Source organism: Crocuta crocuta, unplaced genomic scaffold, assembly GCF_008692635.1.
Source record: "Crocuta crocuta isolate KB4526 unplaced genomic scaffold, BGI_CrCroc_1.0 scaffold207, whole genome shotgun sequence".
Classification (NCBI taxonomy): Eukaryota; Metazoa; Chordata; class Mammalia; order Carnivora; family Hyaenidae; genus Crocuta; species Crocuta crocuta.
In genome coordinates this window covers 2,500,689-2,520,172 of record NW_027531996.1, presented here as the reverse complement: position 1 = coordinate 2,520,172, position 19,484 = coordinate 2,500,689, and the positions used below count along the sequence as shown (strand labels likewise).

Below are 19,484 nucleotides of genomic sequence, written 5' to 3'. Positions count from 1 at the left end.
AACCCCCACCCGAGGCCCTGCTCCAGCCCCACAACTCCTGGCACTGTGTGGAGGAATGGCCTAACACTCTGTGGAGAGCGGAGGTCTGATCCCTTTTTCCTCAGGCACCTACTGATGGGGCAATCGGTCCTCACCCACAGCACCTACCTCCCCTTGCTTTATAGTCAAACCACTCCTGGTTTTGAAAATCACTTCACCACTCAGCACCGAAGGTTAATTTCACCAAGATTCAAGATCTAGAAATCTCTTTGGTGTGTGTCTCTAACAGGATTCATTGGACCAGATTCCCCCTATAAGCTGTAATTATGTCTTAGCCAATATTTGGACACAGAAGTGCTGTTGACACTGTCAGTCTCTGAATGTCTCATACCTTCTTTCTTCCTCTATTATTAAGTTTTTACACAAAGATGTGTGGGAATCTGCAGTTTAACAGTTGAGCCAACTTATGAGATCTGGGAGCAGACAGCCTGTCAAAACAGACTGACTTCAATCTGCCCCCACTTCCAACCCAAGAGGGATAAATTATGAGTGTTATTTAAAATGCTGCTGGATTTTTCCTTTCAAAACTAAATGGGGGATATATCCGAATCTCTCTTCTATTAATTACAATAACAGAACTCTGAAATGCCACCCTAAAACATTTTAGAGTGTAGTTTTATGTGTCATTAAAGAGAATAAAAAGAGGTTGAGAACTTTTGTTCTCAAGTCTTTATACAATATTCCAACTATCCAAGGGAATGACGAGCAGCCTTCGTCCCCAAACTGCTGATAGGTGAGGGCAGATGGCCTCTTGGAGGGATAGAAAACTCTCCCAGAAAGGATGTCTGTCACTTCCTCACCTGTACAAGTGAACTGTGGTCAAACAGTATTCGCTAGACTCCATTCCCCAAGGTCAGACACACAGTGAATCCACCGCCCCTTCTCCCTGTCCCCATTAGTTGTACAGGAAAAGTGGTCTAAGGCACAGTGGCCAAAAGCCCACAGCAACAGCTTAGAGTAGAAACCAAAGAAATCTGACAGTGTTGGGGCTAGCTAAAAGCTCTCCCCTAAGAGGATGCAAGCAGCAGGAAAATAATTTCAGAGGCCTGAAAATCTGGAAATTGGACACGTCACTGCAAAGTGCCAGCCTTTTATCACATTAAATTATATAGTCTAGCAGTTCCAACAACTCACACCTATCCGAGTTTTCTATTAACAGCTGACATATAGCTAGCTGAGGCGGGAGGCGTGAGGGGGAAGAGAAAAATATAACACAGGAAGTATTTTTCTCCTCCTCCAATCATTTAGACACCCCAGGGGAAACAGGCGTAATGTGTCACCTTCGGGGCTGTGGTTTGATCTGAAACCTGTCGAGGGGAAAACCTTTTTAAGTGACCCTCAACACCGGCTCACACTGCAGGGGGGACCCACCCACCTCATCAGGCCTCCAAGTCTGTCCTGTTTATCTTCTGAACTAGGTATTCTCACTTAAGTCCTCGCTGCCCAAGCCCCACAACCACCACACCTCCCTTAAAAAAAAAAAGAGGTTGGGTTTCCCCAGCTCAAGGAAAACGCTCCCTCCTACTGTCCACCAATCGCCCACGTCCAGGGCTCAAGTGGCCATCTCTGATTTGCGGAATCAGCACCCGGCCAAGCCGTGGTTTACAGACTCGGTTCACAATGATCAATGGAGCTATGGAAACAGCAGACATCGCGCCGGAGCCTGCTGGCCTCCCATCTGGAGCCTCACAGACACTGAAGGTAGGAGGGGGCCTGCTCTCGGATCAAAACAGTCCCTCCCCCGCGCCCAGGGGGCGGTGTCCCCGCGGAATCTCCAGGCTGGCACCTCCCGGGCCGGCGCGCCCCAAGGCGGCATGGCCGCGCTCGGGAGGCCCAGGGAAGTGAAATCACACATTCCGGCTCCCAAATAAGGAGCGAGGCTAAATAAACCTCTGAGATCCGACTTCTCCAAACTAACCGACCAACCAGCTCAATGAGTAATGGGCCTTTTGTGCCCGCAGAAAGACAGAGAGGAGGGAGGAGAGGATGGGGAACCACAACCCTCGAAAATCACTTCCTTGAGCCAGGGTGAAATTAGCAGAAGTGGTCCCGAGGCCAACCGTTGCGACTCGGCTGGATCCCGCTCANAGAGGGCCACGTGCCCGCGCTGCCCTCCCCCGGCCCCCGAACCTACTTTCAGGGCGAATTTCTCCTGGGTCCTCTTGTTGAGGATCTGCAAAACTTTCCCGTTGATACCCAGTCCGAGGACCTGGGTGGTGACCTTGTAGTCGTCGATGATGGCGTTCTTCTTGATCTGCAGGCTCGACTTGACGTGGAACTGGGGAAACTGCTGTGGGGNGCGGGGGGTGGGGGGTGGAGCTGGCCTTAAAGGGGAGGACGCGAAACTTCCCGAGTGTGGATGGGGAGTGTGGATGGTCGGGGCCGCGGTGGCCAAAGGGGAGTGGGGGCCGAGAAACCCTAGTTCGTAGTTGATCAGGGGCAAGCGAAGAGAAGTGGGAGGCGTATGAGCAGGCGCATAATTCAGATAGAAAGTTCACTTTTCTCCAATCGTCTGGCTCTTTCAGACAGCAGCAGCCAATTGGAAGAAGGGGTGTATTTTGAAGGAGGTAAGCGTAAGCGGCGTGCGACCTCGGGGCGAGCATGAATTCCAATTACAGAGGCCCTTCCTCCTGGAAATAGGTGTGAGGCAAATATTAAACATGGGCTTAGCTGGACCATTTTCCTCAGAGTTCTGCATTTCTTTCCTCACAAATTTGTCCGTTAAAGATTTAGTCATTGTGTAATTACGAACCATGTAGCAATTACAACTTTGAACTTTTTCTCATGTAAATTAGCTATGAAAGGAAACCGAGTGGGAAAAGGAAAGACTGACCTTCAGACTTCCTGTGTGACCCTGAGCCAGCCGTCGCACCTCTCTCAGTGGGAGGGAGAGCAGTACCTTTCTGCGGCGCTGTGGGAGCGAATTCGCGAAGACCGTGAAACAAAAAGGGACGGTCTGGAGACCAGGTTCTGATTCCTAGCGTGGAAAAGTTAGTCCCTGGGTTACGCCATTAGGAGAAGTGGGTATTTTTAAGAAGCCGAGTTCTAGTCCAGTTTCGCCCCGTATCTCTGAGGAAGATACCAAGGATCTAGCTGGGCTCAGAGCAGCCCGGGTCAGGGGGGAGACGACTGGGGAGGCCCTAACTGTAAGCTGCTAGACGGCCTGGATACCCATTCTGATGGGTGTGGGGGATGATCATCTAATACTTCCCTGATAACCTCCTCCCAGTTCTGACTAAGAGCAGTTGAGAAATAAGGCAAAGGGACCAGATAGGTGAACCCAAACCTCAGCTTGATTACTGATAATGCAAAAGTAAAAGTGGGGCTTGGGGTACGCCTGGGTGGCTCGTGTGTTAAACACCCAACTCTTGATTTTGCCTCAGGTCATGATCTCACTCCCAGTTGGTGAGATCAAACCTCCTGGGCTGAGAGCCTGAATCCTGCTTGGGGTTCCCTCTCTCTCTCTGCCCCTCCCCCACTCTCCGGCGCACTATTTCTCCCTCTCAAAAAATCAATAAACAAAAACAAAATATTAAAAATGGGGTTTGAGCTATGGCCACTCATGGCTCCTAACATGTCCCCCCCAATACTCCAGAGCCCNGGAAGATTCACTCCATGGGGCCAGGAAAGAAGCAGTCCCTCTAACATAAATATTGGCTCTTTTGAAGCAGGGTTAATTTAGTGTACAACTGGACTGTATATGAGATGCCATACTCAGCCTTGCAGTTGGTAGATGGCCTTGATGGGTGAAGAAGACAGGCAGGTACAAGCCAACAGCCTGGCGGAAGTGGCACAGACAGGGTCTGGGAGCTGGAGGCAGAGGGAGTCACCTGGGGCTGCAGTAGCCAAGCCTGCCTGTGGTTAGAGGGTTCTCCCAACCCCCTGACTCGTCAAAGACAGTGAGACTAAGGCCACAGAGATTGGAAAACACCTTCACTTTCCAGTTCGGTAGTATGGCTGTCGCCTCCCCGAGGCACACACCAGAGATGCTCAAGGACTGAGCAGGGAGGATGGAGAGAGGTGGAAAGTTCCAGCTGCTGAGTGAAGGTCCCTGGTCTGGGGCTGCTCCGCCCTCTGAGTTGTTCCTTTTCTGTCTTCAGAGGGTGACACTGGGGGCATTCTGCTGTTTGGCATGGAGCGTTCACCTGCTCCCCACACCGCTAGAAGGAAGATAAGGTCTTTTTGCCTTTGCAGAGATGGAAAGGCACAGCAGAAAGAGAAAAGAATTTGGAGACAGCGAGCTGAGTTCCAGTCTGTCCAAGGGTTGAATTACCCTGAGCAAGCCATTTATCCTCTCTTTGTGTCTGAGCAAATGAGGAAAATATTAACATGGACTTCAGGGCTGCGTGAGAATTTAATGAGATCGTGTTTATGAGAACTCTTCATAAACTAGAAATAATCAGGAAATAGTTCTTCTTCTCCTCCTCCTCCTCCTTCTTCTCCCACTGCTGGCTGGTTCCCGTGCTCTGTGCCCACTGCCTGGAGATCTGTCCCTGAGGTCAAAGCTGCCTTCCTAACTAGCTGGGACTCTGGAGAGTTGCTGAAGCCCAGTGACCCAGGAATAAGAAGACAACTGAAACCCCAGCTGGGGATTCCTCCTGGGCAGACATGGGCCGCTTAGGCCTCGGGGCACGCAAGGCCAACAAGGGCGGATATGTGTGCATGTGCACAGAGATCACATAAACTGCACATGGTACCCAGAAAACATGCACCCACGTGAACACAAACACATCAGCATGGTGTGCCTTGCATATAACACAGAAGTGCCTAACAGATGCATAATAACTGGGAGTGAAATGGACTAAAGGAAGAAGCACTAGGCAAGAGATCTAGTCTTAAGTTCCCTTGCCGACCAACTAGCCATACAGCCTCACTGAGAGCACTTGCCCTCTTGGTTCCTTCTTTCTCATCTATGAAATAGTGATAAAACATGTGTCCTGACTGCCTCGTAGAGCTACTGTAAGAATAAAATAAACCATTTTCCCTAAGGACGCACAAGTCCAAAGTTCTATTTGTATAGCTCTCAATCATGCGTAATGAATTTCTTGAGCAGTTTTTATGGATGTGTAGAAGCACTTCAGAAGTTAAAGCTCTATACAGATAGAAAGTACTATGTTTGTCTATTATTGACATACAGACACACATGCAATACTGTGCATGTATGCAACGTGTGATACTGTATAATTTAAAGACCTCATGTGCATAGATAGAGTCAGATTAATTATAATCGTTGATTCACAACACAGCCTCATCATTAGATCATTGGTCCAGGTATCTCTGCTTTTATTTGGTTATTCATTATTTTTGATTATGCGAGAGTCTTCTGTGAATCTCCTGCCCAAAATAAAAATGAGGGGTTTGGCAATGAAATAACTATGTGGTTCCTCCATCCCCAGTCCATCCCACCTCTGCTTCCACAATCAAAGAACCATTATTTAGAATCCCTGTTCACCAGTCCCTTGTTTTCCTTAGTTTTCCCTTGCTTTCCATAATTTGATTTCATAAGGTATTTCATAAGGTCTGACCTTCATAAAAGAAAAAAGTAATTGTCACTCTTATCCACCTTCCTTAAAAGGAAGGTGGATAAGAGTGACATTATTAACAAGGTGAGGTTAAAACAAAGAAACAGCTAGTGATGGGTTTCAAAGCATTCCCCACATTCTCATGGGGATGATGATGGTGATGGTGATGGTAGTGAGTGATGACTGAGTGCTTACTCTGTGCTCAGCCCTCTATGCGCATCATCTTATTTAAATCTCATAAATATCTGTGGCAGATTTCTAGTTATCTGAGCCGATACCCATTTCCCCCTCTTTGATAGTAAAGACCTTCCAATATTTAGCTAAGCACATGACTGCCTGGAGTAAAAATTACATTTCCTAGCCTCTATTACAGCTGGTTGTGTTCATGAGATTAAGTCCTAGCCAATGACTTGTAAATGAGAAGGGTTGAAAGGTAGAGGTAGTTTTTCTCTTTCTCCTCTTTTCTCTTCCCCGATGGCTGAACTGAAAATGTAATGCTGGAGCTTGAGGAGTTGTCTTGGATCATGAAGTAGAGCCCATAGATTGAGGATGACAGAACAAAGGGATAAAAGCAGCTTACGTACTGGTGAGCATGCATCCATCATATCAGCCCCAAACCACTTACACAGACTTTTATATAAAAGAGTAATACATGTCCTTCTTGTTACAGTAACTCATGTACTAGGTTTTCTATCACTCCCAACCAAATCTTAACTATTAGTTATCCTACCTATTATATAGCCTTATGGGATATGTATTGTTATCCTCATTTATTTATTTTGTAAGAAAGGAAACTGAGTCCTAGAGAAATTGATCATTTTTCTAGGGTGACAGAGTTAGCAAAGGACACAACCCAGGTCTCTGTAACCCAAGTCCATGATCATGGCCCCCAGTCTAAACCCTGAGCAGACATATACCCACTAATCCTCTTGATGCCAGAAATATAGTTTATGCCATTTCTGGGCAAGAATGGCCCAAAGAGCTATGGGCTATACTTTCCATTTTAGATAAACTTTAAATCTCCCACATCTCAATTTCCTTCAACCTTCCAGTATAAGTTAATTTGCATAGCTGGGTCATATCTTGGAATAAATCATGACTTCATGGAAACCTCTTTTCTTCAAGCTTCCCCTACCCTGCCTTCGCACCATCAGGAAGCATCTCCTATTTTACTATGCTGTAACATTATGAATGGATGACAGAGAATAGGGATCACAGAGGTGGATTTCTTAGAAATTTTCAGATAGCATTCTTTTGATGAGATAGAATCATCATTGGCAGCTGGATACGCATAGGCATACAGATAAAGTAGACTTTGTATCTAATGCTAGCATGGCAAAAAGCAGAACATTGCAAGAAGGGAGTGTGATTCACAGAAAAAGATCTGTCCACTGAAAACTCACCCTTGAGAAGGAAAATGACTTGGGACCAGGGAGAGATAAAGAATCTTCATGTCATAGGCTAGTAATTCTTTGATAAAATGAGAGTCTTCAATGTACAGATGACAGATACATAAGAACCATTAGTTATAAAAGTTTCTGAAATCTCTGAAAATGCTAAGGGCTGGTCCACAGCAAGAAATTCTACCCAAAGCAAATGCTGTCCTACTTGAGAGCTTCTCAGAGGGGAAGAAATGCTCTGCTCCCCCACCCCCCAATGCCCTTGTCTGTACCTCAACCTTTGAGAGTTTAATGCCATAGCAGGGAGCAGCTAGAGCAGAGTGAAAGAATAGGAATGGAAAGAGAAAGAAGGAAGTACCTAAAGGGGAATGGAAACTTAGCCTCTGCACATTAACAGACATAACATGGTCCAAAGGGACTATAAATGGGGCTAATTAGGACTACAAGATGTCTAATTATAAAATCTGCAGCTTAATATGGGAAATGGAGGGAAAAGGTAAATATTCTACCACATTCAAAACGGCCCAAGGCTGTGGTCCCTGTCCCTGTATTCAAAGCCTTGCCCCTCCAGACTAGCCTATATTGAGTATGTCAATTGTAACTCAGATGAGCATTCAGCCTGGAGAGTGAACTGGAGGGAAGGGAGACCAGAAAAGGGGACATCCAGGGATACAACCAGAGTGTATCAACCCAAGAAGTCATTTCATCTTTGCCTGGTAATCTTGTGTCCCCTGGATTGTTTTTTACTCCTTCCCTCACTTAAGAAAAGTGTATGGGGAGGAGCCTGGGTGGCTTAGTCTGTTGAGTGTCTGACTCTTGATTTTGCCTCAAGTCATGATCTTGCCGTTCTTGGGATTGAGCCCTGTGGCGGGCCCCATACTGACAGCATGGAGCCTGCTTGGGATTTTCTCTCTCTCTCTCTCTCTGAAAAATAAATAAGTAAACATTAAAAAAAACAACAAGCAAAGTAAAATAAATGGAAGTGGGAGGGTACAAAAAGGGGAGAAGAGGTGTGTATATGGAAAGTCTAGTGGTTTCCTAAGAGTATGATAATATTAGTTCACATGAGAACATAATTTTCAGGCAGTAGAGCATGGTGGAGTCAAATTCTGAGTTCAAATCCTACCTCTACCACTTACCACTTGCTATATTAACTACACCTCAGCACTCACTTTTTATAATAAAGGGGATGATAATTCCCTAAGTTAAATATACATGAAACACTATGAACTGTCACTGACACATAGTAATTGGCCTCTATAAACATAAGCAGTAGATATTCTCATGCCAATTATCTCCTTCCATCCTCTCAACAAGGCTGTCAGTAGTAGTATTTCTGCCATTTGTTATCACAGAAACTATGGATGCCCAGAAAGGTTAAATGCCTGGCTGAAGTCATCTCACTGGAGTGGGAAGAGCCAGACTTCAAACTCATGCTGTCCTCACATACGTCAAAGTCTGTGTTCCTAAATGCTCTTGTAAGTGGTCCAGCTCCCTGACCCCTGGTGGGCCTCTCCCAGGAAGCCATCCCAGCTTGTGTGCATGGCTCAAGAGAAGGAAACACACTGTCTGCAACCTGTAATTTCCTCTCATTCCAAAGATCCTCCCTCTAAGAGAGGTAAAGGCATTGAGTAAAGTCATTGAGGCATTAATGAGTTTGGGATCCTAGCATGTATAACGTTTGAGGGAGGACCTAAATATATGAGGTATATATACTATATTTTATTTTGGTTTTGCTCATTTCACGACAGAGGTAGGAGCTAATTTTTTCCCCCACCTATCTTCTTAGGTTATGAAATTTGTAACACTGTAGAGATGAAAAGGACATATGGCGATCACCTCATTTGTCTCCTTCCTCCAGAAATCACAACTATAGCATCATACAGGGAGGTAGGTGTGTGACCCTGAAAACTTCACACTCTCAGAACTTCCGGCGCCTCAGTATACCATGAGAGTAAGTTTTTCCTTTTGTGTGACCCACGTGGCACACATTGCAGGCAAGTCCCTGTCACTCCCGGTCGCTCACAGGGATGGCCAGGGTCTCCCCACGGTGCTGGAGAGACAGCTAGAGCCCTCCTCCAGTGGAGCGGCAGGTGCAGGGGAAGCTTGGATGTGCTAGAAGAGGTGAGTTAGAATGTGGGCCAGTGTGAGACCTGCCTGCTGATTGCCCCCCCACCCCCGTCATCAACTTTGTGCCCCTTCTCACATCAATAAAGACGGACTGGGCACCAATTAGGGTCAAGCACTGTGCTGGAAATGAGGATGCCCTAAGGCCCTGACAGGCTTTGGGTGCCTGGAGAAGAATGCGTATACACACACACACACACACACACACACACACACAGATATATACAAATATAGTATTTGTTCTTTTGTGACTGGCTTATTTCCCCAACCATAATGTCTTCAAGATTCATCCATGTTGTAGCATGTGTGTCAGAATGTCCTTCTGTTTAAGGCTCTATGTAGGTATGCACTGTTATATGTACAAACCACCTTTTGTTTATCCATCCCTCTCTCAGTGGACACCTGTTTGCTTCCACACTCGGCTGTTGTGAATAACGATGCTGTGAGCACGCATGTACAAATATCTGTGGGAGCCTCTGCCTTCCATTCTTTGGGGTCTGTCCCCAGAAGTAGAATTGCTAGATCATGGGCTGATTCTGCTTCAGTCTTTTTAAGAACTGCCTCCCGTGCTGTTTCCATAGCAGCTGCATCTTTCTACATCCCCACCAGCTGTGCCAAGAGTTCTTATTTCTCTCCGTTTGACTAACACTCGTTACTTTCTAGAGTAGGTTTTGTTGGTTTTGGTTTTGGTAATAGCCGCCTTACCAGGTATGCCCTTGAGGGGGTTTATGCATGGTACTCCTGAGCTCATAAATAGGACAGATTCATCCGGAAAGTCCTCACTGAGGAGGTGACATTTGACTGAGGCATCTAAAGATTGGCAAGAGTTCCCCAGGAAGAGGAGGAGAAAGAGGTAGCACTGAATGATGGAATGGAGAGAAAGGTGACATTGTGTGGCTTGTAGAAGCAGCAGGTGGTCAGCCTGAGCTGGAATATAGGATGTATATGGGAAAGTGTCAAGATGTGAGGTAGGAGGCAAGTATAAAGACTAAAAATTCTACTAAGACTTTGGACTTGGGGCAATAGGGAGCCATCAGTAATATATGCGAAAGTGCTATGCAAATTTCAACACATTGTATGAATGTAAGGATTAAGAATAAAAAGGAGAGAAATGTTTTTTAAAAATTTTTAATGATTATTTATTTTTGAGAGACAGAGAGAGACAGAGCACAAGCGGGAGAGGGGCAGAGAGAGGAGACACAGAATCTGAAGGAGGCTCCAGGCTCTGAGCTGTCAGCACAGAGCCTGATATAGGGCTGGAACCCATGAACCATGAGATCATGACCTGAGCCGAAGTCAGAACTTAACTCTCTGTACCACCCAGGTGGCCCTAGGAGAGAAATGATTTTAAAGAAACAAATGTACTAAGACTAATACACAGTACCTGGAAAACTGAGGTGGCTTCTGGCACATGCCAGAGAAGACACTGGGTCCCCAAGGTGCTGGCACTGGCCCACCCCCTCCCTGTGGGCCCCCCAGGGACCAACGTAACAGGACAGCACAACTGGCCTACCCTGGCTGTCCTCCCTGGGTGAGGCGGGGCTCCTGCGGCCCTTTAGGTGGAAGAGTCCTGGCCTTCCAGACCTGGAGGGATTGAGGGTACACAGCAGGCCCATCCTTTCTCCCCTGGACCAATGCACTCAGAATGCCTCTCCTTTCAGTGCAACTTTGCAAGTCATTCAGACACTCAGAAAATCTCAGACCTGAGCAGCCACCCACCTCTGACAGCTCCTTCTAAGCCTGAAGTCAGACCCAAATCGGGTCTCCCCAGTGTACCTGGCTGTCTCACAGTCCCTTCTGCCGTGAGGAGAGGGTCAAGGGATGCTTCTCTATAACTTAACATACAGAAGATTTTCCAACCCCCAGAACCCCTTTTTTTTTTTTTTTTTTTTAAATTTTGGAACCTTTAATACATTCACATGGAACAAAATGCAAAATCCCAAAAAGACATATAATAAACTGACCCCTCCCAGTTCTCTGCCCCCTGTTTCTTATGGAGCCCTTTCTAGAGGTATTTGAGCCAATCCAACCTTCCACCCAGGAACTAGAGCTAGCAGGGACCATGTCTGGCCTCCATTCCTGAGACATCGGATCCTAAACTCCCAAGTCCCGCTGTTAAGAGGAAAGCCCTGGCCCAGCCACCCAAAGTCAGAAGGCCCAGGCAGCCCTGGGGCTGGCCCAGCCTCCACTGCAACCTTCATTCTTGGGTTCCTGGGATCAAGCCATCCTCCCGGGAGCGTGGGAGTCTTCTGACATCAGTGAGGGAAAAGTACAATTCCTCAGGCAGGGGGAGGGGGGAGGGGGTGGCAGCCAGGGTAGGAGCTAGGTACAGGAGTAGGGAAAAGAGTGAGACAAATCGGGACAAAGGAGACACGGGGCAGATGCTGCCTGGTTAGGAGAGTGAGTCAGGATGCCAGGGCCAAGTCTGTAGAGCCATTTGGTGTGAAGGCCCCCATAATTCAGAGTACGGCTGCGAGGGTAGTAAAGAGGGGCATGTGGGCAGCCTTCCCCTGGACCTTCCCCCAGACAGGACAGGGCCAAGCAGAGGTGTTCCCTCAAGTCACACAGCTGCCTTGATCGGCCACAGAGCTCCCACCCGCGTCACTCCCCAGGAATCTGGTTCTTGTTTACCATGAAGAAGTGTGGTTATTACAGAGCCTGGTGGCCCTCCTCCAGCTTCTCCAGAGAGTGTGCGGAGGAGCCCAGGGCCTGGGAAGGGGGAGCCGCTGAATGGAAAGACCAGCACACTCCCTGGGGCCCTGCCCCTCCCAGGGCTCCCTCACCAGAACAAGTCAGAGAAGAGCCTGTGGGGACCCTGGGGGACTTCCTTGGCCGAGACATCTGGGACCTATCTTCTACAGAGTTGGGAAGAGAAGGAGCAGGGGAGCAGAGGCAGCAAATGAAGGCAAACAGACAAGGAACAGGGTCAAGAAACCAGGAAGAATCAGAGTCAGTGTGGCAACCACCTATTTTGTGTTAAGAAGTAACAGAAACCCGCAGAGGGATTGAAGCCCCCAAGGAGATTTATGTTCTGCAAGCTTTCCATCCGTAGTGACTCACCCAATGCTTGTCACAGAATGTGACACTTACATTTTTGCTGGATGGATGGACTGGAGAATGGCACACGGAGACAAAATCATGATAACGGCTCCCATTTATTGAGAGTTTAGTACCTTCCTGATGGGGTTTCTAAGGCTCTCCATGTGTTAATTCAATCAGTTTCCACAACAGCTTTATAAGGTTGGTGTTACTAATATCCTTCCAGGGGTCCAGATGAGGACACTGAGGCCCAGTGAATTTTAGGGACTTATAGGAATGACTGGAATGGGGGTTTGAACAGGAAGCCAGGACCCAACACTGTCTTTCTAGGCACCACGGTGTCCAGGCCAGCTTGAAAGGGACCATCCAGGGGCAGACAACTGTCACAGCTTGGGGTATATAGCTCTATCCTGGAGTTTTCTTCTTCTATCAGTTACCCTGCCATGACCTCATTGCTAACCCACCGCCTGGTTAGGCGTCATTGGGCCCTTATTAAATCGTAAGGAGACTAAGATGGTTACGTTTTTCCCAAACCAAAATTCCAACACTCTATTAATCTGGCTCAAGATATTGGTACAAAAGCCGTTAAAAAGACATGGGCCCCAGGACTAGCACAAGAGCACTGCCCACTCTTTCTCTGTCTTTGCTACCTCCCCTTGAGGCATCTTCCTCATCTGTTTGCTATGCAGTGTTCAGAACACTGCCCAAATGAGAAGGTATTTCTGAAACACCAGCTTGGTTCGTTTCTTCCCCACACAGCTGTCTGCTCTTTCCTCCCTGGGAAGTTGAGCTAACAAGGTAGTATGAAAATCAGGTCATGTTCACTATTCTTCAGAGTTTCCAGAGGCCACGGTGCTGCAAATGGAAATGTCAACCTGGGATAATTACATTGGCCCTGATGCCCTGTTTTCTGGCTATCATTTGTCCATAATCGGTTACTGAAAAAGACAAAGGATGTGAGTAATCAGCCAAGCAGATGGAGTGTCAGGTGGCCAGGTCAGAAGAGAAAACAGAGCTGCCCCGAAGGGTGAGGGAAGAAAGGCCTCTGGCCCAGGAAATGTGTCTGCTGTGGGGACAAATCAGGCTACAGAGAAAGGTGTAGGGCTCAGACCTGACCTCATCAGGCAAGGTGTGTACAGATGCACCAATTACTCACTGGGCTTATCCTTTTAACATCTTCTGACAGCCATGGGAAGTTCTCTCTAGGAAATGGGGAAGGAAGTAGTCAGAAAGGCCCCTGAGGGTATTACGTGAAGAAGGAAGCATGGGTATTAGAATAGGGTAAAAGATCACAAGTCCTGGAAACTAGTTATTTAAAGACAGTCCTTGTAATACACACACACACACACACACACACACACACACATGCTGGGGGTTGACAGAGTCTGTGGAGGGGCCCACAGTTTTCTTTGGCTGGCTTCTTCTTTGCCTTTAGGTCTGGCAGAGGAGATGGGGCTAGGCATTTATCATTGGATGCCTTAGTCAGTTTCACTTCCTGTTTCTCATGCTGAAAGCATAATAATCATCATAATGATAATAATAATTCTGCAGACTTGCCTCTGCCTCCTATTTATTTAGGGCCTGTCAGAAGTGTGTGCATAGCTGGCAGAAGGAGACTACAGCTTATCTACTCCATCAATCAACAGCTGGGAGTGGAGGCAGGCATGGAGGTGAGGGTGGGGAATAGTAATTAGCAGTGGAAATTATTAAACTCTTTTTTTTTTCAAGAGGAGGAATATAAATGGGTTGTTAGCTCCCCAAATGGCTATTCTTACCATAGAGACATTTATAAATCTCTTCTTCCGAGGTCCTCCAAAAATAAATCCTCCCAAAACCTTTCTATTCTCCAATCTGCCCCAGTTAAGGAAATCCTTGTGAATCGAGGCCCAGAGAGTTTAGGCTGACCTCCTAGCATCACACAGCGAGCATATCAGTAGGAAAGACAGGACCAGGCCAGGCCGCTTCTGCATCCATTAAGAGCTGTAATCAAGAAGGGAATTTCCAAGTCTACAGGAAACTTGCAAAGTTTTTAGGAAGAACCACAACTATTTCAGCTAAGGGAAAAACGTGTAGTCCCTGCAGACTTGAAACCCTAGGACAATAAGAGAGAGTTCCCTCTTACGGAGAACACTTTGGGAACTTCTAAGATTAGGAGGGGTAGAAGGAACAGCTTTCAGACTTAGATCGGAAAAGCGCTCATGGAATCGAGGTGTCAGGCCAGTGTTTTAGTTTTTTACCACCAGTCAAGAGCTGCACTCCAGAGGACAAAGTTTGTACACTTTATAGGCTCTCAGGCTCAGATGGGAGTGGAGAGAAGTGCGGGAAGGAGCTGTTATCTTGATAACAACAGTGACATAATCTTCCTTGAGATCCAGGGAGGGAGAAAGCAAGGAACTCAAGAGTCGTTTTTAGGGGCACCTGGGTGGTTCAGTCGGTTAAGCAGTTAAGTGTCCATCTCAGGTCATGATGTCACAGTTTGGTTAGTGAGTTTGAGTCCTGTGTTGAGCCCTGCGTTGGGCTCCGTGCTGACAGCACAGAGCCTACTTGGGATTCTCTCGCTCTGCTCCTCCCCCGTTTATGCTCTCTCTCCCCCTCTTTCTCAAAATAAATAAACTTTAAAAAAGTGTTGCTTTAATATGAACAAAAAGGGCAGGAAAAGGGGGGAAAACTGAGAGAACTCTTAATTAATTGAATTTTTAAAATCATGGCTTTCTCAGGGCGCCTGGGTGGCTTAGTCGGTTGAGCGTCCGACTTTCGCTTAGGTCATGATCTCGCAGTTCGTGGGTCGAGCCCCGCGTCAGGCTCTGTGCTGACTGCCAGCTCAGAGCCTGGAGCCTGTTTCGGTCTGTGCCTCCCTCTCTCTCTGACTCTCCCCTGCTCACACTGTCTCTCTCTCTCTCTCCTAGAAATAAATAAAACATTTAAAAAAAAATCATGGCTTTCTCAGACACCAACAAAGACACACACACACCACACAGAAACACAGGAAGGTGACAAGATGCGATGTCACACATTTATTTATTATGATATTTATTGTTGTTGGATTCCCCCTCCCCTCAAAGGACAATCATCAGCCTGGGGCTGGATGGTGAGTGACAGGCTAAAACTGAAAATGAAATTTAAAAAAATGTTTTTAATGTTTATTTTTGAGAGAGAGAGAGAGAGAGAGGGAGAGTGAGAGTAGGGAAGGGAAAGAGAGAGAGAATTCGAAGATGGCTCCGAGCTGTCTTCATGAAGCCACCGATGTGGGGCTCCAGCCCACAAATGAGAGATCATGACCTGAGCCGAAGTTCGACACTCAACTGACTGAGCCACCCAGGTGGCCCTAAAACTGAAAATGAAATTTAACTGTGACCTTGTGAATGAATAACCTCAAGCTGTCAGCTGTCGAGTCAGTGCAGAGAGGGACTAATAATACTATCAAACATTTGCATAGCGATCACCAGACGCTGTTCCCAACACTTCATGTGTATTTGCTCATTTTAATACGCACAGCAATGCTGTGGAAGGGGCTACGGCTTAGGACGTTATTCTTCATCCTCACGGCCACCTTGGTGGTCTCGGCATCTCAGAGCATGTAGAAGGATCTCTAACCTCTGTTTCTCTTTTCAGCACCAACAACCATAGGCTCAGGCTCCTAATTCGCAGCACCCAGTGTACTATGAAAATGCAGGGCTCCCTGTTCAGAGCTTATTCAGAATTTCAAAGAGCGGTAGCAGAACGTTAAACCAAGCAGCGAGTCCTCTAGGCACAGGTCACGGGCCCATAGAGCTGGCCCTGCACAGAACTCGATGAACATGGGTTCGTGTGGAACACCGGGGTTGTGTTCCGTTATCCTGCCCCGGTGTGTGCCCAACTCCTGACCAAGCAAAGGGAAAGGGAGAAAACACACCGGACCCCCAAGTGCATTGAATGTCTGCGTCTGGCTTTGTTGAAGAAGGTATTCCACAGCGAAATGAAGGTTCGGTTTTCACTCTTGATCTAGAGGATTTTTAAGATCTCTCTCAATTCTGTATGATATTTGTCTTTTTATCCATTCCTCTCACATCCCACATCTAACAGGTTGGCAGTTTTTGCTGATTCTATCTCAGCGAGGCCTCCTGTATCCCGCCCTCTTTTCCACCTCCCTGGCTACTGGCCTAGTTTTTGCTCACCTAGAATATTCCAGTAACTGCTCACTAGATCCCTTTCCTTCAACCCCCCTTGTTTCCAACCCTGTGCTTATTACACTTAGGTCTTTACACTTAGGTTTACACTTTAGGTCTCCTTTGCTATACATTTCTCCAGGGTAGGTACTCCATTCCCGGACACCTATACCTTCTTCAGGAGCCTTGAGAAGAGCGTTCTGCCTTCTGGGTGTTTATCCCCTGCCTCGTTTGTTTGCACATCTCTGGATGGACTGGAATACGGCTCTGCCACTCGAACCCTAAGTCAAGAGAGCACTGCTCTTTTGCCTAAATTCCAGAGAAAAGCAAAGCCCTGTCTTCTATTACAATCAAAATGTGATTGGACCAATTGGAACTGTTAGAAAGACCTGCATCCCAGGACACCTGGGTGGCTCAGTTGGTTAAGTGTCTGACTCTTGATTTCTGTTCAGGTCACCATCTCACGTTTCATGGGATCAAGCCCCACATCGGGCTCTGCGCTGACAGCCTGGAGTTTTCTTGGGATTCTCTCTCCTTCTCTCTCTGCCCCTCTCCCTGCTTGCACTTGCTCGCTCTCTCTCTCTCTCTCTCTCTGTAAAGAAAAATAAACATTAAAAAAATATATCTGCCGGGGCGCCTGGGTGGCTTAGTCAGTTAAGCGTCCGACTTTCGCTTAGGTCATGATCTCACGGTTCGTGGGTTCGAGCCCCGCGTCGGGCTCTGTGCTGACTGCCAGCTCAGAGCCTGGAGCCTGTTTCAGTCTGTGACTCCCTCTCTCTCTGACCCTCCCCTGCTCACACTGTCTCTCTCTCTCTCTCTCCTAGAAATAAATAAAACATTAAAATATATACATATATCTGCCTCCCAGTTGAATCAGTAAGGAGCAGTAACAATGATGAGAAGCCATGGAGAGACCTAATCTGTGTTTTTTTTTGAAACTATACATGGAAGCTTATTTGGCCTGGTTTCAACCAGAAAGACAGAGAGACCCGACTTAATTTCATTACCCATTACAAAGTAATTGCAGCTCAGGATTGTTTGAAGAGTGGCTGGGGCGCCTGGGTGGCTCAGTCAGTTAAATGTCCAACTTCAGCTCAGGTCATGATTTCACGGTCCATGGGTTTGAGTCCCACGTCAGGCTCGGTGCTGACAGCTCAGAGCCTGGAACCTGCTTTGGATTCTTTCTCCCTCTCTCTGCTGGTCCTCTGCTTGTGCTCTTTCTCTCAGAAATAAAATAAACATTAAAAAAATTTTTTTTTAAGAGTGGTGGCTTTGACTGCTACTTTAGGGAAGAAGCACTAATCAAAGATGCTTTGCCTCACCATTTTAAAATCATATTTATTTATTTATTTTGAAAGAGAGAGACAAAGCATGCACATGCGAGAGGGGGAGGGGCAGAGAGAGAGAGAGGGAGAGGGAAAGAGAGAATCCTAAGCAGGCTCTGTGCTGTTAGTGCAAAGCCTGGCTTGGGGCTCAATCTCACCAATGGTGAGATCATGACCCGAGCGGAAATCAAGAGTCGAATGCTTACCCGACTGAATCATCCAGGTGCCCCCTGCCTCACTATTTTAAAACATCTTACTGGTACCCTGATCTCATTTTAACACCAATGTAAATTACCTTGGGTCTAGAATATGGCAACATCCCTGGGTCAGTGGGGATGCATTCAGCCGGGAAGGTAACCAGCAATGGCTTAATCCGTAACGAAGCGAATAGTTTCTTTTTTATTTTTTAAATAATTTTTTAAAGTTTTAAAATTTATTTTGAGGGAGACAGAGAGGGAGCACAAGCAAGGGAGGGGCAGAGACAAAGAAAGAGAAAGAATCCCAAGCAGGCTCTGCCCAGAGCTGACATGAGAGTTGAACTCAAGAAACTGAGATCATGACCAATCAAGAGTTGGACGCTTAACCGACTGAGCCACACAGGCGCCCCTGAAGCTGAGTGTTTCTTAATAAGACAGAAGGGAAGTGATCTCAGGTTGTTCAGGAGCCCAGCAGGTAACGCCAAGGATCCAGGTGTTACCTCCTCCTGCTTTGCTGACTGCCCCTCCCTCACCAGCTCAGCTCACTCTTTCATTCTTGCAAGGACGCTGCAGCAGCTCAAAGCTTCACATCCCCAGTGACCGGCTTCAGCAGAGCAACAAAGGAGGCAGGGGTAAAACAAAGCATACAAATAAATTTTAAAGGTGTTTTTTCCCCCTCCTGTGACTGTTGTTATTTATCAAGGGAAAACTTCTTTCCCAGAGAACCTCAGCAGATTTCCCATTATACTTTATTGGCCAGAAATAGGTCATGTGTCCACCTTCAAACAATCACTGGACAAAAGGAACGGAATTCCCAGGGGAGGGAGGAGCCTACCACCCAGGAAGAGAGGGATGGTTTCTGCATGTGCAACTGACAGTAATTGCCCCACTCCCACTCTGCGGACCCCTCCCCCAATCCTGTACCATGTGGGAGTGCCCCCCACCCTCAGTCCTGCCTCTGCCTACACTTGCCCCATTTCTCCCCTTCCTTTTCCCAGCAGGCTCATTTCAGGAGCCGAGCAGCTGCGTTGCCTGTGTCCACTTCGTCTCATGTCTCCTCAAGCCTACTGAAGTCAGGCTGTTGTCTCCGCCACCTTCCATCTCCTTCTCACCAGAGTTCACTTCCTCAGTGTGATCTCTTTGCTGGGTTTGAACACGTTGAGCCATCCCTTCTTCCTCAGCCTCCCTCTACCTTGATTCTCAGGACATCACATTGAATTCTACTTCCATCTCCCTGCCCACTTCTCAGTTGCCTTCAATGGCTCTTCTCTCCTACCTGTGCCTTAAGTGTCTGTGCTCTCTCCGGCTCCTTCTTTGACTATTTTCCAATCATTCCCTACTACTTTTCAGGTTTCAACTACTAGCTAACTCTGTACTCAGGACCTCCAAATCTACAAATCCAGCTCAAATATTTCTTTGAATCCATACCCATAGTGGGCTTCCATTACTAGGCATCCCCAGATACCTTAAATCATCATCTACAAAACTGATTTCATTATCTACACACACGTGCACACATACCTGCATACACACTGCTTCATTCTGCTGCTCAGAGAAGGGATTACAATCTGTTGGGTTGCCAAAGGCTGAATCTGATAGTCCTCACTCCTCTCATCCCTAACACTCAATGACCATTTCCTGCTTGTCCCCCTCCTTTCTACCCGTATTCTTCCTCTCTGCCACTGTGCCA

The 19,484-nt window shown here is 47.1% G+C and overlaps 1 protein-coding gene across 1 annotated transcript in view; it reads right to left on the bottom strand.

Annotated features, from left to right (window-relative positions):
* MAPKAPK2 (MAPK activated protein kinase 2) overlaps window positions 1–19,484 on the bottom strand; it is a 73,820-nt gene that overhangs the window by 42,363 nt on the left and 11,973 nt on the right. The window contains exons 3-4 of the mRNA XM_077775157.1: window positions 2,939–3,016; window positions 2,174–2,363 (exon numbers count right to left, since the gene is read on the bottom strand). Of these exons, the coding sequence (XP_077631283.1) occupies window positions 2,174–2,363; window positions 2,939–3,016 (268 nt within the window). The remainder of the gene's footprint in view (window positions 1–2,173; window positions 2,364–2,938; window positions 3,017–19,484) is intronic.